The following is a 24,421-nucleotide window of genomic DNA, read 5'->3' as shown; positions in this document are numbered from 1 at the left end:
AGGGCAGGGAGCAGCTAGGTGGCGCAGTGGATACAGCACCAGCCCTGGAGTCAGGAGGACCTGAGTTCAAATCCAGCCTCAGACACATAACACTCACTAGCTGTGTGACCCTGGGCAAGTCACTCAACCCCATTGCCTAACCAAAAGAGAAAAAAGAAAAGCAGGGCAGCAAAGCTGACCATCCGCTGAGGGGGCCCAGCCCGGCTGGAGGGAGCTGCGCCTTCTGCTCTCCTCCCCAGCCGTTGGCTTGGTGACTAGACCCCAGCAGCGTCCAGCTCCTTCTCGTTCTTGCCATTTCTGCTCCCGTTGCTGAAGACTTGGGTCAGTGTTATTCTTTTGGTCCTGCCGGCTCTGTTCACGTGTATTCACAGATGTCATCCCGGCTTCTTGAGGCCTTCTTGGTCCTATTTCCTATGGCACAGTGGTACTCTGGGACTTTTGTACACCATGGTTTGTCATCTTCCCCTGCGATGGGCAGCCCATGCCCGATGGGCATCCGCTTTGTTTCCGTTCCATACCGTCCCCGAAGTGCTACAAACCCTTGGCTTGTTCAGGCCTTTCTTCCTGCATTCGCCCTCTTTGGGCTGGGTGCCAACAGTTTACCTTGGTTCCTTTAATACCCCTCCAGAAAGTAAAACTTTGAGTGCAGAGTGGAACGAGATCCAGACCCTCCCGGGCCTCCGGGGTGATGTTACTAAATTTGGAAGACTCAGTAGTCTGGGGGAGGGGGCTGTTTTGGGAACCCTCACCCGCCCTTGTAAGTAAGCACTTAGAACTCTAGGGCATCCTTGAAACGCCATGTGTAGACGGCCGCTCTCATGGGGGGAGGGGGGACGTGGGTGCCAGCCCCTCTCCAGGAGGGATGGTCTTTAACCATGTAAGCCTTTGAGCCTTTGTTGTCTGTCAGGGGCCTGTCTTCAGTGCTTCCCAGGAAGGGAGGGGCAGGACGAGAAGCTTCGGAGAAGCTGCCTCGGCCTTTTCTGAAGCTGGCCACGTTTCTAAGTTACTTAGGAGCAGAAAGAAATCATGATCCCCTGCTTTCTATAGCCTGGGTTTGTGATTCCAAAGCGAGGAGCTCTAACCTGGCCATCACTGGGGGTCACCCAGCACAGGAGAGCATCCTGGCACTCCTGAAGACCAGGCTTCAGACCCTGGCGCAGCCGCCCGCTGCCGGTGTGGCCCCCGACAGGCCCCTTCGCCCGCCTCTGGGGCCTCTCCCGGCTCTCTCTCACATCCAGATCGAGGCACACACGAGAGCCAGGTCCGTTTGATCTTGGCTCGTGGGCCAGTTTATGGGCATCCGTGGAGCAGCCATGAGGCAGCCTCCCTTTCTGACTCACCTCAGATTCGCAGGACAATGAATCGGTACGTGCCCTGTGTCTGGCACTGTGCTAAGCACCAAGGATGCAAAGAAAGTCAAAAAGACGGTCGCTGCCCTCAGGGAGCTTACAGTCTAATGGGGGACAGCATGCAAACAGATGTCTACAGCATCAGTCAGAAATAATTAGCAGAGGGAAGGCCCTGGAATTAAGAGGGCGTAGGGAAGGCTTCCTGCAGAAGGTGGGGCTTTAAAGGAAGCCCGGGGGGCCTGTAGTCTGAGCAGAGGAAGGAGGCCAGGCCTGGGGGGTGGCCAGAGAAAATGCCCGGGGCGGGAGGGTCGTGTTTGTGGAACACCAGGAGGCTGGGGGCACTGGATGGAAGGGGACGTGGGGGGAGTCAGGTGTGAGAAGACTGGAAAGGGAGGATGGCAAAGGCCGACGTGGGCGTTTTGTATTTGCTCCTGGAGGCCGTGGCCATAGGAGCCATTGGTGATGCGTGCGATTATAATCGCACGGAGACACAACCCGAGGACGGTCAGACATCCTTGCTGTGGTGGTAACCAGTAATGGCACCGAGAAGCAACGTGGCAGCCAACGTGGTCTCGGTGGTGATTTGTCGGTCTGCCTTTCAGTAAGAGACTGCCTTGTCGTGGTCACACGCGACTTCTCCTGAGCCCGTGGACTAGCACGTGCCAGTACTGTCCGTGGGGATTTCTTGGCAGATCCGGGAGTGGTTGGACATTTCCTTTTCCGGCTTGTTTTACAGATGAGGAAACTGAGGCAAACAGGCTGAAATGACTTGTCCAGGGCTACACAGCTAGAAAATGTCTGAGTCCAGGTTTGCACTCAGGTCGTCCCGATTCCAGGCCCGGCACTCTAACCACGGAGCCACCTGGCTGCCTGATTACCTCTTAGCCAGGAAGAATTCAGTGCTCCTCCAGCAGCCCAGGACAAGGGGGGACATTTGTATTTCACGTATTCTCTTCTCCATTATACATGCATGTACAGGCTCAGAAACTTGTAGCTTTTCAGCACAGTCCCCAATCCCATTCTGGGGGCTAAGAATAAAGTGGGATTGGACGCGTGAGTTTTAAACAGTTCAAAGAATTCTTTGGTTTGGCTTTTCTTTAAGTGAGCATTGTCCTTATAGTGCCCAGGCTTGGCTCTGGAAAGGGAACCTGGGTGTGCTCAGACTTGGTGCTGATTGGTGCCTCTTTCCAATTCTTTGTCCCATACGTAGTGTGGCTGTGGAGTGAGTGTAAAAACCAAGTATCAGCTGAGGTGGGCCGTGTGCCTGGGAGCAGGACAGTGCCAGTGGGTGCCGGGCTCTCACGCGCTCTGCCCTGATTGCAGGAAGGACGTTGACCTGACCGCTGGACAGTATGTGGAGGAGAAGAGCCTCCAGGTCATGCCCAAGGGTCAGCTAAAGGGCCTGGGGACGGCAGCCAATGAGCAGCTGGCCTCAGGAGGGATGGTTTCAGAGGAATCCAGCTCGTTTTTACAGACACCAGGAGGGAGAAATGAGGGCAGCAGATGGGCTCTTCCCATGAGGAAGTTCTTAGAAGAACCCCAACTGGAAGCCAAGCTGGATGCCCACTTGTCAGGCCCGTGGTCAGGGGGATTCTGGTTTGAGTAGGGCGGGGGTGGGGGAGGCCCTCTAGGTCCTCAAGTGTGGTCCACTGACTGAATCCAAACTTCACAAAACAAGTCCCCTTCATAAAAGGATTTGTTCTGTAAAACTTGGACTGGGTCACAGGGCCACACCCGAGGACCTAGAGGGCCACACGTGGCCTTGAAGCCGCTGGTTCCCCACCCCTGAAGCAGGAGTTGGATTCATGTTCCTTCCAACTCTGGGATTCGTTTTTTGGAGGAGGAAACTGAGGCCCAGAGAGACATGATTTGCCCACAGTCACTCAGCTAGGAAGGGGCAGGGGCTTCGGGTGACACATTCTCTCTGACCTCCCCAGCTCCTGCACTGTCCCAGCAGAAGGGGCCCTCGCGTCTGCTTTATCTTCTTTGTGATTGAGTGACCCGGTGGGAGGAGGGGCTGGGGTCCCCAGGGCTCCCTCCTGCTCCCTCCCTCATCCTCAGGCTTTTGTCATCTCGGCTCTGGGGCAGGGCAGCTCCACTCTGGCTGTCCTGGGGTGGGACGGGGGGCTACCCGGCCCTCAGTGTCTAGGCTGGGATGAGATGGAGAGAGGCAAGGAGCCAGTCCAGAGCAGTGCTGGGCGTGGTGTTGGTGGGCAGTGCAGACCTCCTTCAGCGCCGCTCCCCCGGGGATGGCCTCCCAGTGGATGGCCCGGAGTCCCAGGGCCAGCTTTGGTTTTCACTGAAATGTTAGGGAACGGTACAACCCTAAAATAGGCTCACGTAGCCAGACCCCTCCGGCCATTTCGGTAGGGACTTACTGTCCCTTTTTGGACAGTGCGTAGTCCCCTCTGTCTCAGTACTCATACCCTGGGGGTGTGGCTGGCACTGCAAACGTGGCACCAATGCAGCCTGGCAGTGGTGGTGCCTCTGCTCCGTGTTTGCCTCCCAGACGTGGCGCACCATGGAGCCCCTATTTTGTTCCCCCAGTGCCACGCCCTCTCAGAAGTACAGCTCCAGAAGCAGCCGAGGAGAGGTCGTGACCACCTTTGGCTCCGCACAGGGAATGTCGTGGTCTGGGAAAGGAGGCGGTGGCAGCCTCCGTGTGAAAGTCTTGGACGCTGCCAAAGCCCTCACTGGGAGCTACAAATCCATGTTCCAGAAGCTCACCGACGTCCGAGAAGGTGATCCCCACCCCCACGCACACCCCCCGTGATACCTGTGGACGTGGAAGCGTCTGGTAGGACTTAGAGTAGCCACCAGACCTTTGGCCGTCTGGGGTCGAGCGCTGTCCCCCGTGGCAGTGGTGGCCTGCGTGTCCAGGGCCTCGAGACCACAGCCAACACCCGAGCCAGTCATGTCCACCGTTTTGGATAGGTCAGAAGGACCTGGGCCCACGGCTGCTGCCCTGGAGCAAGTCCCTCACCCTCAGTTTCCTTAAGGGAACATGGAAGATGCTATTAGGACTCCTCCCTTCACCCAGCGGTTCTGGGGGAAGATGTCACTGTGGCTGCAGTCGCCACCGCTGCCTGATGTCTGTGCACATCACATTCCCACGTCGGGAAAGGCGGTTGCTTTGTTGGGAGGCTGAGGCTCCGGGAGAAGATGGGGCCAGTCTCTCCAGTAACAAGGGTGGAGGCTGGAGAGAAGCCCAGTTTATTTACTGGGAGGGCAGGCGTCGAGCTAAAAGTGTGGGTTTCCTCCTTTTTCAGCCCCTTCCCTTGACGGGATGGGGGCAGGGGCAGATGGAGAGGTTCCGGATGGGTCACGGGTCCCGGGGCTTGGGGCTGCCCATCGGAAAGGCCTGCTCGGGGCAGCACTGTGCTCCCCAGAACCACCACCCACGTGGACAGCACCCAGCTGGCTGCTTCACACCTGGGCGGGCCGCGGGGCTTTTCCTCCTCTGGACCCTCAGACCTTTGTTCTTCTCGGCTTCAGTTCTGACCTGCAGGATTGAAGAGCTCGGCTGTGAACTGAAGGAGCTTCACCAGATTGAGGCCTTCAATCCCGTTTCTGTGCCAGCGCAGGTGAGCGAGAGGCAGTGCTGAGCAGCCAGGCACTGTCGTTGGCTTCCTATTGGGGGTGGATTCTCATCCAGGACCGGACGGGTGAGCGCCACGTTCTGCCAAGGGAGGCTGTGATGAACGGGCCCAGTCCCCAGAGCTTTGGAGCCCTGACCAAGTACCAGGGCCTCCAGTGGGCGCTAGGGGCAAGGAGCAGGTGGCAGTTCCAGCCGCGGCCCAGCTCCTAAAGAAGGTCACTCCCATCACTCACCTAACACATGTCACGCACGTTAACAGGACTCTTTCCCCCCGGGTCTCTTGGCCATCTAGCCTGACCTCTGACAGTTGGCATTTTTGAGCCGCCACGTTCACTTGGGTCCAGTTGTCGCCAGGAGCAGAGGCGGGCTGGGCTTTCCCGTCTCCAGCTGCCATTTTCCCACTTTCCTTCCCCAGGAACCGATCACTTTGCTGGGCCAGATTGGTTGTGATAGCAACGGGAAGTTGAACCCGAAATCAGTGATTCTGGAAGGAGATCGGGAGCATTCCCTGGGGGTGCAGATCCCAGTGGATCTCTCGGAGCTCCAGGAATATTCTCTGTTTCCCGGGCAGGTGAGCTTTCCAGCATCGCCCGTGGGGGGACACAGGGCTCAGATCCGTCTCTTGGATCTTAGGCCCTAGTGGGGTGGAGCAGGGCCCCACTAGGTGCTCCCCAAGCATGAGGCCCAGACAGCACCAGTGTCCCCTGGTCCAGGGGCTCCTTGGCTTCCCCTGGGAATGCAGGTGGGCCCCAGGTCTGCTCTGGAGGGTGCAGGGTCCCAATAACACGGTCAGACTTGTTGGGAGGAAGCCTGTGCCGCACCATTGGCCAGTCCCGGCCTCTTTCGGTCACCGTGGTTCCGTTCCTTGGGTTTCAGGTTGTCATTATGGAAGGGACCAACAGCACAGGAAAGAAATTCATCGCCACCAAACTCTACGAGGTAAGGAGCTGGCTGCACCCCAGGCGTCTCCTCCTGGGGGTCACGCCACAACCGCTGACCACAGATGTGACCTCGGAGCCCACAATGCCCCTTTTCACTCGCTTGTCAGGCAAAGGAGGCCGTAACCTGCAACCTTTGGCTTTGGTGGCCTTCCGGGCCGACACCCAGGCCTGCGGTGGCAGGGGGGCTCCCAGGCATCGGCACCCCCACGTGGTGTCATAGGCAGCACATGCTACGTGCTTTCAAAGCTTCCCAAGGGACAGCTGCAGGCCCTGCTTCCTTTCTTTGCTACCTTCTCTGGCGGAAGCCAGCCGCCTCTTGGGCCGTTCGGGGTGGGGCGGGATGCCAGCCCAACGCTCCTCGGGCCAAAGGCAGGAAACAGATCCGTAATTTCTATTTTTTTCTTGTTTTTAAGGGAGTGCCTCTTCCTTTCTACCAGCCCACAGAAGAGGATGGAGGTGAGTTTAGGTTTTTAAAATAGAATTCCTTTTGGAGAAAGCCATGCTCGATTTCTACAGGCCAGGCCGTCATGTTGTGTAGGCGGGGTGTCCAGGAGTGTGGCTTCTCTGTCCTGGAGCAGACTCCCTGGGGTGTTTGAGGGTAGTGGTGACAACCACGGGGGAGGGGGCTGGGGGTTTGGCGGAGGCTGCTGGGGCAACAGGAGGGGCATGGGCCTGGCCCAACCCTGATGTATTCTGGAGGACCTTTGCCCACCACGGCCAAAGAAGCTCTAAGGAAGGCAGAGCCAGGGTTTGCGTGAGGGTGTTCTCCGGCCCTTCACCCATTGTGGGCCCAGCCCAGCTAGGCCAGGGAGGCACGTCCCCGGCCCAGCCACAGAGCCCGCAGTGTGCTCTACCGGTCCACAGAAGAGCTGCAATCTGCATTGGGGAGTGACATCACACGTCCTGGAAGCATCAAAGTCCAGACGAGAAGCCCGAGAGGAAATGATGTTTGTCTGTTGCCCGTGCAGAACTTTGTTTCGAAGCCTCACTGGCTTTTTCTCTTTGCAGGCAAACTGGGCCCCTTGGGGAGGGCCGTTGCCTTCCTAGCACATCATGCTCGCATTTGGCGAGCTGTGCAGGGGAATGATCCCCAGCGGGGGTCAGAGTCAGGGGCCAGGGCAGTGCAGGGCCCGAGAGGAGTGGGAGCCTCGGGGGAGGCCTCCAGCCGAGTTGTGTCATTCCTGCTTTCCTTGAACACAATCCCAGCATCACCCCACGTCGACAAAACCTCTTGACTCACACTGTCCTCCTTGCCAGATTCGGACCAGCGGATGCTCCTGGTGGCCTGTGGGCCTTACACCACGTCGGACAGCGTCACTTACGACCCCATGATGGATCTGATCAGCGTCATCGGCAGAGACCAGCCGGACGTCTGCATTCTGGTAAGCGGCCCGCGGCTGCTGGCCGGCTCCATGAAGCGGTGGCCTGAGAGCTGGACATGTGATGGCCCACCTGGCCACCCTGAGGAAAGCTGGAAATCCTCTCTGGTCTTTGTTTTCTGTAGATGTCTGCATACGCAGAGAGGCCTGGCCCAGCTCTCGCAGAGAGCGTCCGTAGGTGCTTCTCACCGGTTCCGTTTCCCGTGTCTCTGTGTCTCTGCCGCCTTAGGCCAACCTGTGCAGCAGAGAATTCATTTTTTTCCTCCCTCGTGAGCGTCATGCAGGAGTGAACGAAGGCGTGTGTCTGACAGCCGTCCTCCTTTGACCGTGCCCACAAGCAGGGCGGCCCCTCTTCTTGCCAGCCTTTGGAAAGGCAGGAGAAGTAGGGTCTCGTGGGCCAGGCAGCAGCCCTCCACCCTGGCCAAACTGTGGAAGGGCTTAGATGGCGCCTCCATTTGTGGAGCAGCCTGCCGGGGACCCTTAGCCTGCAGTCCATGAGCTTGGTTTCCTTCTGAGGAGCACTCCATCTGCTTCAGAAGCCTGCCTGTCCAGGGGGTCTGTGTCACAGAAGGTGGTAGGACCCCGGTGCCCTGGGGGGCCGTCCTTTGTTTCCCGCTGTTTGGCTGGACCTTGTGTAAATCTGCCCTGTTTCTCTTTCTCTCTGTGCAGTTGGGACCTTTCCTCGATGCTAAGCATGAGCAGGTGGAGGTAAGAATTCCAGCTGGGCAAACACTCGGCCCTCCTCACCAGGCTAGCAGAAGGCCGCCTCCAAAGCTTTTTGTTGTTGTTGTTGTTGTTTGGTTTGGGTTTTTTTTTTTGCTTTTTGATGAGGCAGTTGGGGATAAATGACTTGCCCAGGGTCACACAGCTAGTAAGTGTCAAGTGTTTGCGGTCAGATTTGAACTCAGATCCTTCTGACTCCAAGGCCAGAGCTTTATCCATTGCGCCACCTAGCTGCCCCTCAAAACTTCTTGAGAATATACTCGGCCCAATGGGAACCCTAGGACCCTGCAGGGCACTATAGCAAGGCCCTTCTGAGGCAGCCAGTCTTATGTCCCATGAGGCCTGGAAGCAGACAGAGCTTGGAGCTTTGTGAAGTCTGTGGGGCCTGAATCTGGGTGCCCACAAACACCTTCTCCCCGCTGTGGGCAGTGGGGTCCTGTGGGGCACAGCCCTGTCCCCTTGGGCTCCTCGACATTGGCCGAAAGCACTTCAAAGTGCCCTTCACGGGGCCCTCTGCCCCGGGAAGCTCCTTGGTTTTTCAGACGGTGGCATCCCACCCCCTGCAGACCGTCCCTTCCCTTTCCTTTCTTCCAGAACTGTCAGCTGACCTCCACGTTTGAAGGCGTATTCAGACACTGTGTGAGGACAATTATCGAAGGGACCAGAAGGTTAGGATGGAGTGCACCAGGCATCGACACATGGGTAGAAACTTCCAGTTCCCCAGGTTTTCCCCATTTCTCTCCAGCGGTTTGGGCATGGGGGCTGGTGCCTTCTGACTCTCTGCGGTCAGCAGCATCCCAAGCATCTGGGGCTCGGGGAGACACTTCTTGCACAGTGATGAGCCAGCCACAAAGCAAGAAGGCACCCCTCCCCCGCCCTCCTGCCATGGGAATCTTTCTGGGGTGACTTGGGGAGCGATGTTGGAGGGCACTTCCTGGCCCAGAAAGCTGGCCCAGGGCCTCGGTCAGAGCCGGCCCGCCCTCCCACATTCTCCAGGGCCTGCCTGGACCCTCCCCCTGCTCTCATTCTGGCTGTGGTAAGTGGGGGCTGGCCCCTGGAAGCCCCGAACAGTAACAAGTTAGGGTGGAGTTTTTAGGCTCGTCCCGTAAACCAGCAGAAGGCCAGTGTCAGATACAGAAGAGAGGGTGCAGTTCTAATTTGGGGGAGTGGAAAGTCATTCAGGAAGCAGACTTCCTCGCCTCCGAGGGCCTTCCTCCGGGGCCCTGGTGTAGAGGGGTCGATGGTGTAGGGATGGGCCTCTCTCTAGGGGTTCACTCACATATGTCTCAGAGCAGAGATGTCAGATAATCCTGAAACTAAGCTTTGGAAAAACAAGTCTGTATCGCAAAGGTTATTTTAAAACCAGAGGTGCAGCCTTTGCCCTCTGAGCCGTGAGAACTGATCGCGGGGTGTGATTGGTAACAGTGCTTCCTAAGTGGGGAGGTGGAGCCTGGGCCTGACCTCCGGCTCCTGGGCAGGCCTCAGAGCTCAGTTCTCCCTTTCAGTAGTGGTCCTGCCCCGGGCTCCCGGGCAGGAGTGAGGGTGAGATCATTCGCTGGTTCTGGCACAGGCCCAAGACCTCTGCTGCGGTGGCAGGTGGTTGTCCTGCCTTCCCAAGGGTCAGGCAGGGCCTGGAGTGTGGTGAGATCCCCCGCTTGGGAGGGGCCGGTTCTGGTTTTGGCCTTCCACCATCATGTGGTACCGAGAGCAACGGAACAAAAGAACAGACCCAGTATTGTTCCCGAACGGCCGTACTCGGCACCACCAGACACTTTCATCTGCTGCCGGTGGGGCAGGGGGGAGCACCTCCCAAATTATGGGGACTTTCTTCATTGGTAGGATGTCTGTCCCCCACCTTTCCCTTGAGAGTATTGTCAAACTGTCAGTGAGGCCTGGGGCCCAGGGGGCATCCTGCCCTTGTGGGCCCCGACCAAGGATTGAGTACCCTCGTTCCCATGCTGGGGACTTGACAAGAGAGGCTGTGGGAACCCTCCCACCACGATGAATGAAATTGTGCAATCCTGTAACATAGCTGGAATTTTCTTCCTGGTCCCTCCCCCTGCAGCTGGTTCATAACCACAAGCAGCCAGGCTGTGTTTCCTCTTAACAATAGATCTCTGAAGGCCTCCAGGGAAGCCAAGCACAAGCACTCGGGGCTCTGTTGGCAGCTGGGCCACCTCGTGGACTGGGGCCCCCCTCCTCACAGCTCACACAGCAAGCAGCTGTACCCGGCCCTTTGTCAGCTTCACATTTCAGGATGGGGACAGGGAGAGCTGAGGAGAAAAGTAATTGAAACCTGAGCCCCCCAGGTATCAGTTCTGCTGGGCTGCCAGTCACACGGGGATTCTGCTGTAGCCAGGGCTTCACTCTCAAAACTTTCAAAATGTCTGATTTCCTCAGAATTACGTACCCTAGAGCAGTGGTAGGAAACTTGTGGCCTCGAGGACACATGTGGCCTTCTCGGTCTTTGGGTGCGGCCTTCTGATGGAGTCCAAGTTTTACAGAACAAAGCTTTTTATGAAGGGAATGTGTTCTGTGAAGTTTGGATTCGGTCAAAGGGCCACGCTTGAGGACCTAGAGGGCCACATGTGGCCTCGAGGCCAGAGGGTTTGGGCAATTGCCTGGGGCTGGACAGATAGTGAGAGCCAGAGTCAGGGTTCAGAGGAGAGCGGAGCACAAGCAGTCCGGTGCTGGGGGGAATCCGCTGACGCAACCCGCAGACGAGACCCTGGCCTGCCTCGGTCCTCGAGAAGAAGCCACCACTGTGATGAGGCTCACATCTGCCCCGAGAGATCCAGCAGGAGGATTTCCAGATTCCCCGTTCCACATGTCATCATTGCAGACTTCCTGAACTCCAGCGAGTGTGAACATTACCATTCCAAAGGGCAGAAAGCCGCTCACACTCCGATCATAGCTGGCTTGTCACTGTTAATGCTCACGTGCACATGCACATGCACACGTGGCCTTTTACCTCCCCGGTCTGGCAGAGCAAACGTCTGCCTCCTCCAGCACCCAGTCAGCCCAGGGATTCCCAGTCACGATTCCTTCCCCAGGCCCCCCCTAAAAAGCTCCGCAGGGAAGCTGGGGCGGCACCTCCCCCATGGGTTCAGCAGCCTCCCGTCCTAGCTCACCTTTCCTCTCTGTTCTCTGCTGTGTAGTTCGGGCACCCACCTCGTGTTCGTCCCATCCCTGCGAGATGCGCACCATCACCCAGTGTACCCCCAGCCACCCTTCAGCCTCTCAGAGCTCCCCCAAGAGGACAAAAAGGTACTGGTTATCCCCCACAAGGCTGAGTTGAAGCTTATCTCATTGGGCTGAATCTCAGAAGAAATCTGAACTAGGGATGCGTGTTAAGGTCTTGCGTTTGGGCTTAGAAAACCGACAGGGTCTAGGATGGGAAGGCAGGGCTCGGCAGCAGCTAGAAGGGCCTGGAGGTTGGTGTGCATCAGGAACGTGGTAAGAAAGATCTTGGGCTACATTAGAGAGGCCAGCCTAGCTTCCAGTAGTGAAGGGTGAGCTGTGGTCTGCCCCGGTCAGCCTCCCTCTGGAGCGCAGGGCCATGAGTGCAGGCCTCCGATGGAGGGGCAGTTACCAAAAACTTGAGGGAGGCAAGATGACTGTCTTCAGGTCGGTGGAGGGCCTCAGAAAGCGCAGCGGGAGCAGGGGCGCGAAACGCAGAGTTGACAGCGCAGAGGTGTCAGAAGTGAGATGGGCCACATGGAGAGACAGTGGAGCCTGTGACTTCCATGCCCGGGGAGGAGAGGAGAGTTCTCGGGCTCCAGGGCCCCTAGAACTCTGCAGTTCTCCAGTGGCCAGCTCTGCCCCTAAGGTCATGTGACGCAGAGGATGTCTGCTTATGGCTTATCTCTTAGGTTTCTTGGTAGCGTCCCTGGTGTTTTCTGGGCAGACAGGTTTGGGGTGTGTGTGTTTCACTTTTAGCACACGAGTACATTTCTGGGTTTCCTGTAAATGATCTTGGCCTCCCTTCCTTGGTGACACACCCAGCCCAGTAGGAGGGCCCTAAAGAGTCCGGCCTTTCCTGGGGATGGGGCCGCTATCGCTTTGATGTTCACGGACAGTAGTCTTTACGCCCATTCTCCCCCCCTCAGCGAGTCCACTTCGTGTCTGACCCCTGCACCCTCTCCATAAATGGAGTGATTCTGGGCTTGACCTCCACGGACCTGCTGCTTCACATGGGAGCGGAGGAAATCAGTAGGTGAGAGACAATTGGTGGGCTCCCGGCCCAGCACTCAAGGAGGTGGATTCTGGCCCTCATCACCGAAGGATGTTGCCTGATGTGCACACGGTCACGTTGGAGGGCGGGCTTTCTTCACGGCCACATTCCCCACCGAGGCCCTCTGGCAGGTGGCCATCGGCACTTGACGTTGTCCAGGTGGCGTGGGCGTGTGCGTTGGCTTGTTTATTTCCCTTGGCCAACACGACTGCCTGTGTCCCTGGCGTTCAGACCCCGAGACGTCCTCTCCCTTTTGCCTCCTCGCTTCGTTGGGGGGAGGGCTTGCCAATCAGATAGTTTTCTGACTCTTCCCCCCCACCCTCTCCAGCATCCAGAGTTGGAACCTAGACAGGTCGAGGGGGGTGACAGTGGCTTGATTTGTGTCCACGCAGGTTCCAGGCCTCTCCTGGTGTTGTAAATGGGAGAGGGGCAGTGAAGGCTCCGTGGCTGGGGCGGTTTCCTCTTTCTGGGAGGGGAGGAGCACAGCCAGCCAAGTATTTGAGCTTGAACTTGCCAGCTCAGGCCTCCCAGCACATCACTGAGGGGAAGGAATGTTTGAACCGGGCGTGGGCTCCTCAGCCTGGAGACCGTTTCAGGGGATCTCCTCGACCTCCCTTGCTGGTCCTGAAGACAAGCCCGGGTTCTTTCCCCACGCTCGTGAGGGACGCCCTGCCCTGCCTCACTTGACTCAGGCGGCCCCCGGGTTTGGGCACCAACCATGGTGGGCAGCACGCCCTCACGTGCCCTGCGCCAGGTGCCCAGACTGATGGGTGTCTCTCTGGCCCTTCCTTCCCCAGCTCATCCAGCGCCTCAGACAGATTCAGCCGCATCCTCAAGCACGTCCTGACCCAGAGGAGGTGAGGCTGGTCACTGCCGACTTTACTGAGACCAGACACTGGCTGGAAGGAGCAGAGGCCTGTGGGGGGGATTGTGTGCCTAGATTTGAGAGCTGTGGTCAGACCACCGGAAGTGACGGCGGCCACAAAGGCCCGGCTCAGTGGACGCGGGCAGGCAAAAGCGAGAGATGTTGGCTCTGCTGAGCGCTGGGGGAGAGGAGAGTGCTAGGTCTGGTCTGGAGCAGGACGTCACATGGTATTGTCCAGTGTCTCCCAGTTACATTTAATCTGGATTCTGATCCAGCTCCCACCCAGCCGGGAGGGCGGAGCTGCGCTCAGTGCCTCAGTTTCCCCAGCCGTAGCCTGAGGAGTTTGGACTGATGTCCCTCTGTGGGCCTCGGCCCGCCAAGGTTGACGTACCCTCGTCTTTGTCTCTGCAGCTACTACCCCCTGTACCCTCCCTTCGAGGAGATGAGCGTTGACTACGAACATTTCTATTCTCACGCCCAGCTTCCAGTCACGCCGGACATCTTCATCGTTCCCTCTGACCTGAGATACTTTGTGAAGGTCTGTTTGAAGTCGTGCCTGACAGGACCCAAGGGCAGCGATGTCAGGGCGGTTTCTGGGGCTTCACTGGCAGTGGCACTGCATTGGTTCCCAAGAACCGGGCTGCATGGGCGTATGGGCAGGGACACAACAGGGGGCCGGCCGCCTCCCCCCCCCCAGCTGCGCTCTTATGGACCTCTTGGGGGGACGCCAAGAGGAGGCATCTTTGGGGATTCAGTGGGGCAGACCAGGCTGGTCCCCAAAGCTCCGTCTCCACCTCCTGTCACCCCTGCCCACCTATGGGAAGCATTTGGAGCCTGAGGACCTGGGTCAGAATCTAGTTCTGCGACTTGTTTGACCATGGCAAGTCACCTGTCACTCCAGGCCTCAGTTTCCTCATCTGTAAAATGGGGGAATGGAGGATTCCATGACCTGTGAGGTCCCTTAGAGCTCCCTATAGAGTAGATCCAGGAGGTTCCACATTAAAGCAGCTGCCAAAAGCTGGCCCAGCCTTCAGAAGAGTGTCACTGGGGTTGGGGTCAGGAGAGAGCTCAGCTTTGTGGCTGCCATCGGGGCAGAGGCCTGCAGGGATGTGAGACCTGCTGATGACCTAGAGATGCATTGAGCTCCACCGTGCTGGTGCCGCTCTCAGGTCAGGTCTTTTCCCACCATTAGATGGTCTCCCAAGATGGTGCAATGGGTAGAGCGCTAGGCCTGGGGTCAGCAAGACCTGAGTTCAAATACGGCCTCAGGCACTTCCTAGCTGTGTGACCCTGGGCAAGTCACTTAACTTCTGTCTCAGTTTCCTCACCTGTAAAACAGGGATAATAATAGCAGCTATTTCCCACAGTTGTTGTGTGGATCGAATGAAAGGACATTGTGAACCTCTTAGCACAGTGCCTGGCACGTAGGTGCTTAGTAAACATTGGTGTTACTGTGGAGTCTCCAAAGGTGGCTATCCAGGACAACCCCTCCATTTTGCCCCTGAGGAGCCACGGAAGACCAGAGATTGCAGTCGCTGCTTTCCCGATCAGCAGGCCTTGAATCTGGGGCTCCCTAATCCCTTCTCCTTTCTACTCCACCACACTGCTTAGTGAGTAGGGAGCCAGCCTCAAAGTCAGGAAGCCCTGAGTTCGAGACCTGCCTCTGCACTGCCTCTGTGACCCTGGATAAGTCACCTAAGTCAATCTGTGCTCAGAGGGAATGTCCTCTCACAGGTCATCCTTGTGCATGCCCCCAGACCCTCAGAGCCTCTCCAAACTCATGTGTTCTTTCTTTTCAGGATATCTTGGGTTGTGTCTGTATGAACCCTGGACGCCTCACCAAGGGGCAAGTGGGGGGCACCTTTGGGCGCCTGTACATCAGCAGGCAGGCCGCCGACGGCAGTGGGAGGAAGAGCGCGTGCGCAGCGGCCCAGGTGGTCAAGATCTGAAGCGAGTCTGGCCCCAAGAGGGCTGGCGTGAGGCCCCGGCCGCTGACGGCGCTGGAGGCCGGGGGCTCCCCTCCGGCAGGCCAGACCCCAGCAGCGCCTTTGGCCCTGGAGGAAGAAGCAGCCCCCCCATAGGTGCACGGGGTCCACACCCAGCCAAGTCGGGACGTAATCACTGTATTTGGAGAAAGATGGGGGGTGTTTTCTACATGGGACAAAAACAAGACGTTTGTAAAAATTAAATTTCTTTACGATCCAGCTTGGGGATGTGACCATTTTGTTCATCTCTCGGGCTCTCCCTTTTCTCCTCTGAAGAGTAGACAAAGCGTGCAACGTGTGCACAGACAGAGAAAGCGGAGCATCACTCACGCTTGGTCTTTATCCCTCCCTACCCACCCCTGATCCACGGGAAGTCTGCCCTAAGCCGCAGGCGGCATCTGTGCTAACTCAGGGTTGGTAGGCTCCCCACCATCTTGAAGAGCTGGCCCTGGACCTGCCATCCCCCCACAGCCCCTCACGTACAGGAGTGGTGGCGTGACCCCTCTCCGTCTGGAGGGGAGGAGGCACCACGTGGCTGGATTCCCCGGGATGGCCGCTTTGCCGAGATGCCAAGCAGCTTGGGGCCTGAAGTGCTCAGAGGAGCCCGTGAGGCCTGGCCCTAAGCTCAGGGGGCTGGCCAGCCAAAGCACCCATTCACCTTTTTTCCCAAGGACCCCAGAGTGGGGCTCGTGTCTGTACAGGAGCAAGCGGCGTTGCTGCTAGTAATGAGATGGGTGAAAGGAAATCCTTGTTGGCACTTGGCTCAGGGTGGGTGCACTCCTAACTGCAAGGGAGCCGCAGTTTGGGTTTCATTAATGCCCCATGGGTGCCTCCCGCCTTAGTACTGGTAAGATGAGAACCAGGAACTGGGCCGCCAGCTAGGGAGCACCAATCTGGCCTCTCCTCCCCCTCTCCCCAGGTCTCTGGACACTGGCAAGGCTGGTTGTGACCTTTGGGCTGTTCTTCCAGGGCCCCTGGTGTTTGGTCAAGCCAGAAGCAGGCTCCCTCCCTATCTCGGGGCTGAAGATTAACCAGCAGGCCCTGGTTAAGATCAGCCAAGACCCCAGAGCTCCAGGTCCTCTCTGGCCTTATCTCCCACCCACCCCCACACGGAGTAAGCTCCTCATCGGTTCAGCTGCCAGGCAGGCATTTGGGCATGAGGGACTTTCCCTCCATGGTGGAGGTGGAAAGTGGCCCACCTGGTTCTCCCAAACTTCCCTGGTGGAGCCCCAGGCGGAGCTTGATCGGGGCGGGGGGGGGGCATGACAGGCGTCATTTCCTTCCCCCCATTCCCCTCCCCCACGCAGTGACATCATGGCAGCTCCTACTTATGGAACCTTAACGTCTGACAACAGCCGTAAGGCTTTCCTGGTGACCTAATGAGGCAGAGAGTGCAAAGGTTAACCCCATTGTGCAGGTGAGCAAACTGAAAAGGCCACACTGCTGTGGAAAGAGCCCTGCCTCTGGATTCGGGACCTGGCTTCAGATCCTGCGTCCCAGGCTTACTCTCTGGGTGACTCTCCGGGCCTGTTTCTTCTACTGTAAAAAGAGGGGTGAACAAAGTGGCCTCCAGGGTCCGTGAACCCCTGTGAAGTTTGCCCAAGGCCACACACCCTCTACATCATAACCAGGGTTCGAACTCAGGTTTCTTCCCAGGCCCATCTTTTCATTGTTGGCTTTTCCATATACCACCCTCCCCAACCCCATCCATAGGGCCAGGTGGGAACAGGGGAAGGGTGTCATCTGGAGTGCAAAAATGAGGAAGGGCAGGGACTGAGAAGTGAATTGTGGGCCCCAGAGCCCAGTTGCCAGGAGACCAAGCCTATGGGATCAGCAACCTGGGCAGGCATCTCGGAATTGAAAGAAGGGGGTACATTGGCAGAGAGCAAATAGGCCTCAGGAATGCTGCTCCCCAGTCATCACATGGGTCCCCACACCCCTCTTCTCTCCCGGGTCCCTTCTCACTTCCTCATGGCCCTTTGTCCTAGAGAATTCCCTCACTACCTCCCTTTTAAAGGCCAGGGCAGAGAGGTGAGTGGCAGGCACCCAGGAGCCCAGGGTGGGCTCATCCGCAGCCTTGGGAGCCTCTAAACTTTCCTCCCACCTAGCAGTGTCCAAGGCTCCCTGTGAAATAAGGACACAAGCCCTTTGTGGGTCAGAGTTAATAGTGGTTCAGTCAGACCTGTTTGTGGACTGACTAGGCACGGGGCAGAGAGGGCTGGGTATGGTCATCCTCTTACCACCCTCCTACCTGCTTGACCTGCTTGGCCCTGGCACAGGCTTGCCCTGCCTTCCTGCTGTCCTCACCCCTTCCCTGGCACCCATCTCCCCGTTTGCCGGGCACTGTTTGGGATTCCAGCCACGGCTAGGGGAAGGGGGAGAGGACCAGAGGCCTTAAGAGCTCTGTGGGAACCCAACTGGGTGCCACAGAATCATGCTGGGCCCTTCTGCAGGGGAGGGGCGCTGGGGGCAGGGGCCTTGCCTGGGCCCGACATCTGCAGACCGTTCTAGCCACGCTGTTTCCTTTCCCTTGACCTTCAGCCAGGGTCAATGGGCCCAGCCCTGCAGCTTCGCCTAATGCTGGGAGTAGTCATCTTGTGGGTGGGCCGTGGCTTCTCTGGAACCATCTCCCTTTCCCCTCAACAGGGCCAGCCCAGGGAGGGAGTGGCCTATAGCTCCGAGGGCCCAGTTCCAACCGCTGGGCTGGGCGTCCTCTATACCTGCTGCAAGGGGACAGCCTCCTAGCCCTCGCCCCAAGGCCCCACCAAGCAGAAGCCGAACCTTCGAAGAAACCTGAGAGGAGAAAGACGGGCTTGGCTGGCCTCACTCTGAGAATGGAATTCACAGACTCTGAGGCTCTGGGTCAGAAGGGACCCATCCCAGAAGCAATCCTCACTCCAACATGCCAGACAAACAGTTCTCCAGTCTTGGCCCGGTGAGCGCTGGTGAGACAGTATGGTGCCATGGATAAGCCCTGGGTTGGAAGACTGAGGTCCTGGGTTCCAATGCCGCCTTGGTACCTACTGTGTGTATGACCTTGGGCAAGTCCCCGCCCTCCTCTAGATCTGTTTCCTTAGCCATAACGTGAAGGAGTTGGCTTAGGTGGCCTTCTGGTAAATGTCCCTTTAGCCTTAAATCTATAGTGCAGAGAATGGGGTAGAATCTGCCCCGACCTCCCGGGCAGCCTGTTCCCTGTGCCACCATGGGACAGCCTCAGTTTGCCTCTCCAGCTCTCACCCAGATTGATACTTTTATGATGGTAAATTGGGCCATCTTTGTCCCAATCCTTACCTAGCCCTTAGTTGGTGAATGGGTATGGTTTCCTACAAAGGGAGACCAGGGGAAGACCTTCATTTTAAAAGGCCAAGGTCTTCCACTCCATCCTGGGCCATGGCCAGTCGTCCTGACTGGACTCTGATGACTGAAGGAGAGAGTGAGGCTCATGACCTTGCCCAGCTCTGCCTCAGTCAAACCCAATGTACTCACCAGTAAAGACATCACCCTCCTGATGTCCCTGGCCCTCTTCAAAGGAAAGACCTAGAGGCAAAAGGAGGACTTCTAATAACTCTTCCCCCTGGCTCTGAGCCACACCCAACTATTCCCAAGTCTTCTGCAGCAGCAGTGAGAGGTGGACGAACACCACCAGCACCTGAGTTACACTGATCCTTGGATGGCAGTCAGTCAGTAAATAAACATTTATTTTCTTATCTACTGCTTTATGATGATTGTCCAGTCCTGTCCAACTCTCCGTGATCCCATTGGGGGTTTTCTTAGCAGAGATACTGGAGTGGTTTGCCATTTCCTTCACTAGCTCATTTTACAGATGAGGAAACTGAGGTCAACAGGGTTAAGTGACTTGCTCAGGGTCACACAGCTAGGAAATGTCTGAGGCCAGATTGAACTCATGTCTTCTTGATTGCACACCCAGCATTCTATCCACTGTACCACCTAGCTGCCCCCCGACCCGTACTAGTATGTAGTAGGTGCTTAATAAATGCTTGTTGATCAATTGATTTGAGAGTTCTGGGTCACCTCCATGCCGCAGTGAGGAATTGGAGGAAAGTGCCAATGAAACAAATGGAAAAAATGGAGATGAAAATACTTCCATTGTAAATCACTGTCTGAAGGGGACGCTCATTTTTAGGGACAGGTTTTCCCCAAGCAGATCTACCCACTCTCCCTTGTGACAGCTAAAGGAGAGAAGTGGTAAGAGACGGTGGCTGGCGGCTGGTACCAGGGAAGGCAGGTGCCCAAGTGAGCACTGAAGTCATGACTTTTACTTCATTGGCCCCGAGAAGGGATGGACACAAGCACCCAGCAAGGGAATAGTCACTGAGTCAGCTCAGTCCGGCCAGAGGGAAAGCCCAATACAGGAAGACGGTGGATGACTCACTGGGAAAGAGGGAGGAAGTGTCAACTTGGTGCTGTTATCAACCCAGGAGAAAGGTGGGGGATTTTTATCTTGGGGCCCACTGTGACCATCTAATCATTGTGAGATCAGTCTGTCCCCCTGCTTCTGCTCAACCCCTCCCCCACACGGGAAGAAGGGCTGAATTTAATAAGAAAAGCCGGGAGTGGGCACACACACATACCCATCACCTGGACCCTAGCTCCCCTCCCCAGCTTCTCTGGCCTCCTGGTGATTCAGCTCTGACTCAGCTTCCCCCAATGGCCTGGCCTATCCTTTGGGTGGGACTGTTGCTTCTCCATGACCCTGCTGGAGGGTGAGATGGGAAATGGATGAAATTTCTCTTTAGAACCCTGGCTCCCTCAGCAGCAGCATGTGACCAGCTGGCCAGGGCAGCAGGTAGAAACACTGAGATTGTGGGAAGAAGCTTTCGAGGCAAGGAAGAAAAAAGCTGGTAACCCGTGTAACCTCCACGTCTGCTGTGCCACCTGTGACGCTTACCACTCCATTCAATGTCACTTTCTCTGCGTCTGTGTCATCTGGGACGAGGTCACACCCAGTCACAGGGGCCGCTGCAATGAGCGTGAGAAGTCCGGTGAATGTTTCAAGTGCAGTTAATATAACCAGCCCGATGAATATGGGGCACCCTGTAACTATAACCGGTCCACTATCCGTGGCCTCTCCACTAACACTCACCACCTAGTCAACCTCCCCACCCCAGTCACCGCCCCAGTGACTATAGCACACCCAATCACTATCACATCTCCAATGAACCTACCCACATCAATGACATTAGCTGCCCCACTAAATATAGCAATGAGACCTGTAGAAAGCGTGCCTTTCTTACTCCAAGCTTTGCCCATATCACCCCCTTGGTAAACAATGTTATTTAAAAAAAAAAAAGTTAAAATAAATATTTACCAGCAATATTTTTTAGTTAATTAAAGCAAAGTCAAACCAAGAAATTTGGAGATCTTATTACATAATAAAAGCCTAAATAGCATTTTTCTCCAATTTGGGAATTTCCAAAGTAGGGTGTATAACATGATCACTGGACCACTTCCGTTTCAGCAGGTTTTTCCTTTAGCTCACAGCAATGTTGAAATGGGATAGGAGTCGATGAGATGAAATACCACAAATAAAACCAGACGTATGAAGTGAAACACACGTGCAAAAAAGCAGCATTATTGTTTTTATCCCAGAAATTATCCTGACTAGAAAATCATTTTGCTTTAAACACTAGGAGAACTCTTCCTCTCCCAAATAGGGTGGATGGCTGATTTTTAACCTGTCACTTATGAGAGCTAGTGTAGAATTATCTACGTTTAATGTTTTTCATGAGTAAATGCATTACATTGTCATAATAAAATGCATTTCAGAGAATATGCATTTTACCTTTGGGAATATGTTAATTTCAGGCAGCATTCCCTATGGGAAAGGTGATACCAGCTCTGATATGCAAAGCATATGATAATTTGTCATTCTAGCTTCACCATATAATAGGGATTGTGACCTGATATTTGGAGATGTAAATATTGCTCAGCATGGAGTATAGCATTGTAGTTGACTTTAAAAAAAAAAAAAGAAGAACCCCGGCTCCCTTAGAATCATAGATGTAGACTCCACCCCTCATTTTACAGATAAGGAAACTGAGACCCAGAGAGAGGAAGGGATGTGCCCAGGGTCACACAGCTAATGAGTGTCTGAGATGGGATTTTCACCCAGGCCTTCCTAACTCCTGAATCCAGCACTCTATTCACTGCAACTCGCTGCCTTGTATACCTCCATCTTGCCATCACTGGCAAAGTGACAGGCTGCCTGCCCTGCGAACACCTGGGACCTGGTCGAGGTCCAGTCAGCAGGGACAAGTAGAAAGGTAGATTGGAGCCCGAAGGTCTACATCCAAATCCCAGCTCTACCACTTAGCACCTGTGACCTTAGGCAAGTATCTTCCTCTTTTGGGGCCCCATTTTCCCCATCCATAAGTGAGGTTGGGCTCCAAGTCAGAAAAGGCTTTGTTGGCCACAAATACACAACAGAGGGCTTTTATTAGGGTAAGAAAAGATAAAGAACTTGTTCCCTTGGTTTTAGCTAGATTCCATCAATCAGCATTTATTAAGTCTATACTGTGTGCCAGGCATCCTGCTGGTGCTAGAGATACAAAGACAAAAACAAAACCTTGCCTTCAGGGAGCTTACAGATTATCAGGGGAAACTAGATACATAGATAGATAGAAAGATAGAAAGATAGAAAAATAGATACATACATGAATGCATAGATAGATAGATTTGTACATAGACATATAGATACATAGATGCATAGATAGAAAAATAGATACATGCATAGATACATAGATGCATAGGATACACATGTAGGGACTTGTGTGACTGAGCTGCATGGGTGAAGAGGCAGCTTACATCTACGATGGTTCAGAGCCACTGACTGCGGGTGCCTTCGAGGTCTGCTAGCCATGGGGGCCCCGGGATGTATAGGCTTTGCCAAGCATCGCACCTCCCTGGTCTTTCTCTTGGCTTCTGCTTAGCGGTGATCTCTTGTTCCTGGACAGAAGTAGCACGGGACACAAGGTAGGGCCAGGAAGACTGAGGTTCACCTCTTTCTTCTAACACATACTGGTTGTGTCCCGGGCAAAACTTGAGCCTCTAGACCAGGGGCAAGGCACCTGCGGGCCTCGAGGCCACACGTGGTCTTGAGGCTGCAGGTACCCCAGCCCTGGTCCAGACAACTCCCTGTCTGTAACTTGCAGAGACCTCTCTGATGTGTATCAGGAGAGGGAGTTTCTTGATCTGGGGGTTCCCTGTAACAATGAAATCCCATGTACAGCCCCCCTCTCTCCTGTATGTGTGTATGTCCATATTGCCTCCTTCATAGAGTGTAAGCTCCTTGAGGACAAAGATTGTTTTATATTTATCTTTGTATCCTTAGCACCCAGAACAGTGCCCAGTGTACAACAGGGTAGATGAGATGCTCTCTGAAGCCCTTTCTACCTCTAAGCTAGCTCCTAGGAACTGAAGACAGATGACGGAGGAAGTTTTGTGAATCGCTGTGTGACCTCCTTTTCCCTCCTCGTTTTCCCTCCCTCTCTTCTCTCTGGTTTTTGCCAGAGCCCTGAACCAGGAATCCCAGGGTCTGGCACTCAGCTGCTCTAGAAATGGATGTTTACTTGAGATGTGAAGCAGCCCTCCCCAGCTAGTGCAGGAGCCTCTAAGGCCCTGGGGCTGTAACAGGGCAGCTGGCCCTCTTGTCCAGGAGTCTGGCAGGTGTTAGGAGCTTGAAAACCCTAAGGCCAGGAACCTGGAGAATACTCAAAAGGATTCCACCCACCCCACCCCCTCTTCTCTCCTCTCTCCCCTCTTCTCCTCCCCTCTCTCTCTTCCCCTCCCCTCTCTTTTTCCCTTCCCCCTCCCCCTCCCCTCCCCTCTTTCTTTTCCCTTCTCCCCTCCCCTCTCCCTTCCCCACCCCCTCTCTTCTTTCCTCTCCTTCCCCCCTCTCCCATTCTTTCTCATCTTTGTCTTTCCCTTTTCTCCATTCCTCTCTCCTTCCTCTCTTGCTCTCCCAGGGTCTCTCTCTGTCTCGGAATCTTCTCATGTCTGTCTGAGTCTCTTGCCCTCAGCCCTCCACAGGCAGCACCCAAGGGAGTGCCTCTTCCTTACTCTGGAGGTTCCCCTGTCCTCCTCCCAGAGTCGGAAGAATCCTCAGAGCCATCTGGTCCATCTTGTACCTGACCACGAATTCCGTCCCTACCTTCTCGGCCAGGTGTCACCCAGCCTTGGCTGGGGGATCCGAAGGGTAGAGAGGGTGGGGCAGGGTGGTCCCTTCTACTCTGATCTAGATGCTATTTGCCTGGCCTCAAGCCTAAATATCAACATCTTCCTGTCAGGTCCCAACTCCAGCTGGCCCTGGCCCCAGAGCCTCCTGAAAGCTCTGCCGAGGTCTCCCAGGCCCCTTTGTCCTCTGTGGGGTTTTGTGTTTTGAGGACGGGAGTAGAGAGGCGACTAGCTCTCCGTGCCCCCAGCCCTCCTTCCTAGAGTCTTAGGAAGCCAGCAGCTGAGTGTCCCTGTGACTGTCCATTGATCTCTTCCCCACTGGGCAGCTGGGAGTAGAGGGGACATCTGTGGGTGTTTGACCCTGCCTGACCTCTGAACCCAGTGCACAGGGCTCTATGAGAATCCAGGCGTGCTGCCAAATTTGGCCGCTTCCCCAGCACCAAGGCCCCTGCTCCCTTGCCCTCCTCCTCCACTCCCTGCAAATGTTCCCATGGTTAGAAGCATTTCCTGTTGGGAGAATGAACCGGGTACATCCCAGGCCTTTTCCAGCCACCCTCCCCAGGGTAGGGCTTCCCCTTCACTGGGAGGGATCTGGCCCAAGGGCTGACACTGCCGCTGTCCAGCCCAGGAATCACAGAATTTCAGAGTTGGACAAGAATTTAGCCACACCTGAAGAGTATTTCCTGCTGTAAGGACCACAGCCGGAATGCAGGCCATCTGGGCCTAACTCCAAAACTGCCCCTCTTCCAAGCCCCTCTTTCTGTCGAAGGAACCACCAAACCTGCCAGTCCTGCAGGCCGGCTGGCCGGCCACCTGTGTGGGTGTTCTTCACTCTCCTTCTCCCCACATGCCCACTTTGGTGCCAAGTTCTGCCATGATCTCTCTCATATCCATCCCCTTCCCCCCACTCACAGCTCCCTCACAGCAATCAATAAGTCAATCTACAAGCATTTTAAAGGGCCCACTATGTGCTAGGAGAGGCCCTCCCTGCCTCTCCCCTAGACTATGGCAATCACCTCCCCACCTCAGGTCTCTCCTCTCTCCAATCCATTCTCCACACAGCTGCCAAAGTGACTTCCCTAAAACGAAGCTCTGACCACATCAACCCCCCCACAAAAAAAAAAAAAAGGAAACCACCCATGAAGACCCAGAGG

The 24,421-nt window shown here is 55.7% G+C and overlaps 1 protein-coding gene across 1 annotated transcript in view; it reads left to right on the top strand.

The window, feature by feature from the left end:
* POLA2 (DNA polymerase alpha 2, accessory subunit) overlaps nucleotides 1-15,300 on the top strand; it is a 22,254-nt gene extending 6,954 nt beyond the window's left edge. Inside the window, exons 6-18 of the mRNA XM_027856069.1 lie at nucleotides 3,897-4,090; nucleotides 4,845-4,933; nucleotides 5,363-5,518; nucleotides 5,824-5,886; nucleotides 6,302-6,344; nucleotides 7,146-7,270; nucleotides 7,937-7,975; nucleotides 8,585-8,658; nucleotides 11,149-11,257; nucleotides 12,100-12,206; nucleotides 13,022-13,081; nucleotides 13,501-13,627; nucleotides 14,889-15,300. Of these exons, the coding sequence (XP_027711870.1) occupies nucleotides 3,897-4,090; nucleotides 4,845-4,933; nucleotides 5,363-5,518; nucleotides 5,824-5,886; nucleotides 6,302-6,344; nucleotides 7,146-7,270; nucleotides 7,937-7,975; nucleotides 8,585-8,658; nucleotides 11,149-11,257; nucleotides 12,100-12,206; nucleotides 13,022-13,081; nucleotides 13,501-13,627; nucleotides 14,889-15,038 (1,336 nt within the window). The 3' untranslated portion in view covers nucleotides 15,039-15,300. The remainder of the gene's footprint in view (nucleotides 1-3,896; nucleotides 4,091-4,844; nucleotides 4,934-5,362; nucleotides 5,519-5,823; nucleotides 5,887-6,301; nucleotides 6,345-7,145; nucleotides 7,271-7,936; nucleotides 7,976-8,584; nucleotides 8,659-11,148; nucleotides 11,258-12,099; nucleotides 12,207-13,021; nucleotides 13,082-13,500; nucleotides 13,628-14,888) is intronic.
* Nucleotides 15,301-24,421: the final 9,121 nt, after the last annotated feature.

This window comes from Vombatus ursinus, unplaced genomic scaffold, assembly GCF_900497805.2.
Source record: "Vombatus ursinus unplaced genomic scaffold, bare-nosed wombat genome assembly UNPS02011369.1, whole genome shotgun sequence".
Lineage (NCBI taxonomy): Eukaryota > Metazoa > Chordata > Mammalia > Diprotodontia > Vombatidae > Vombatus > Vombatus ursinus.
This window is presented reverse-complemented; position numbering and strand designations above follow the sequence as displayed.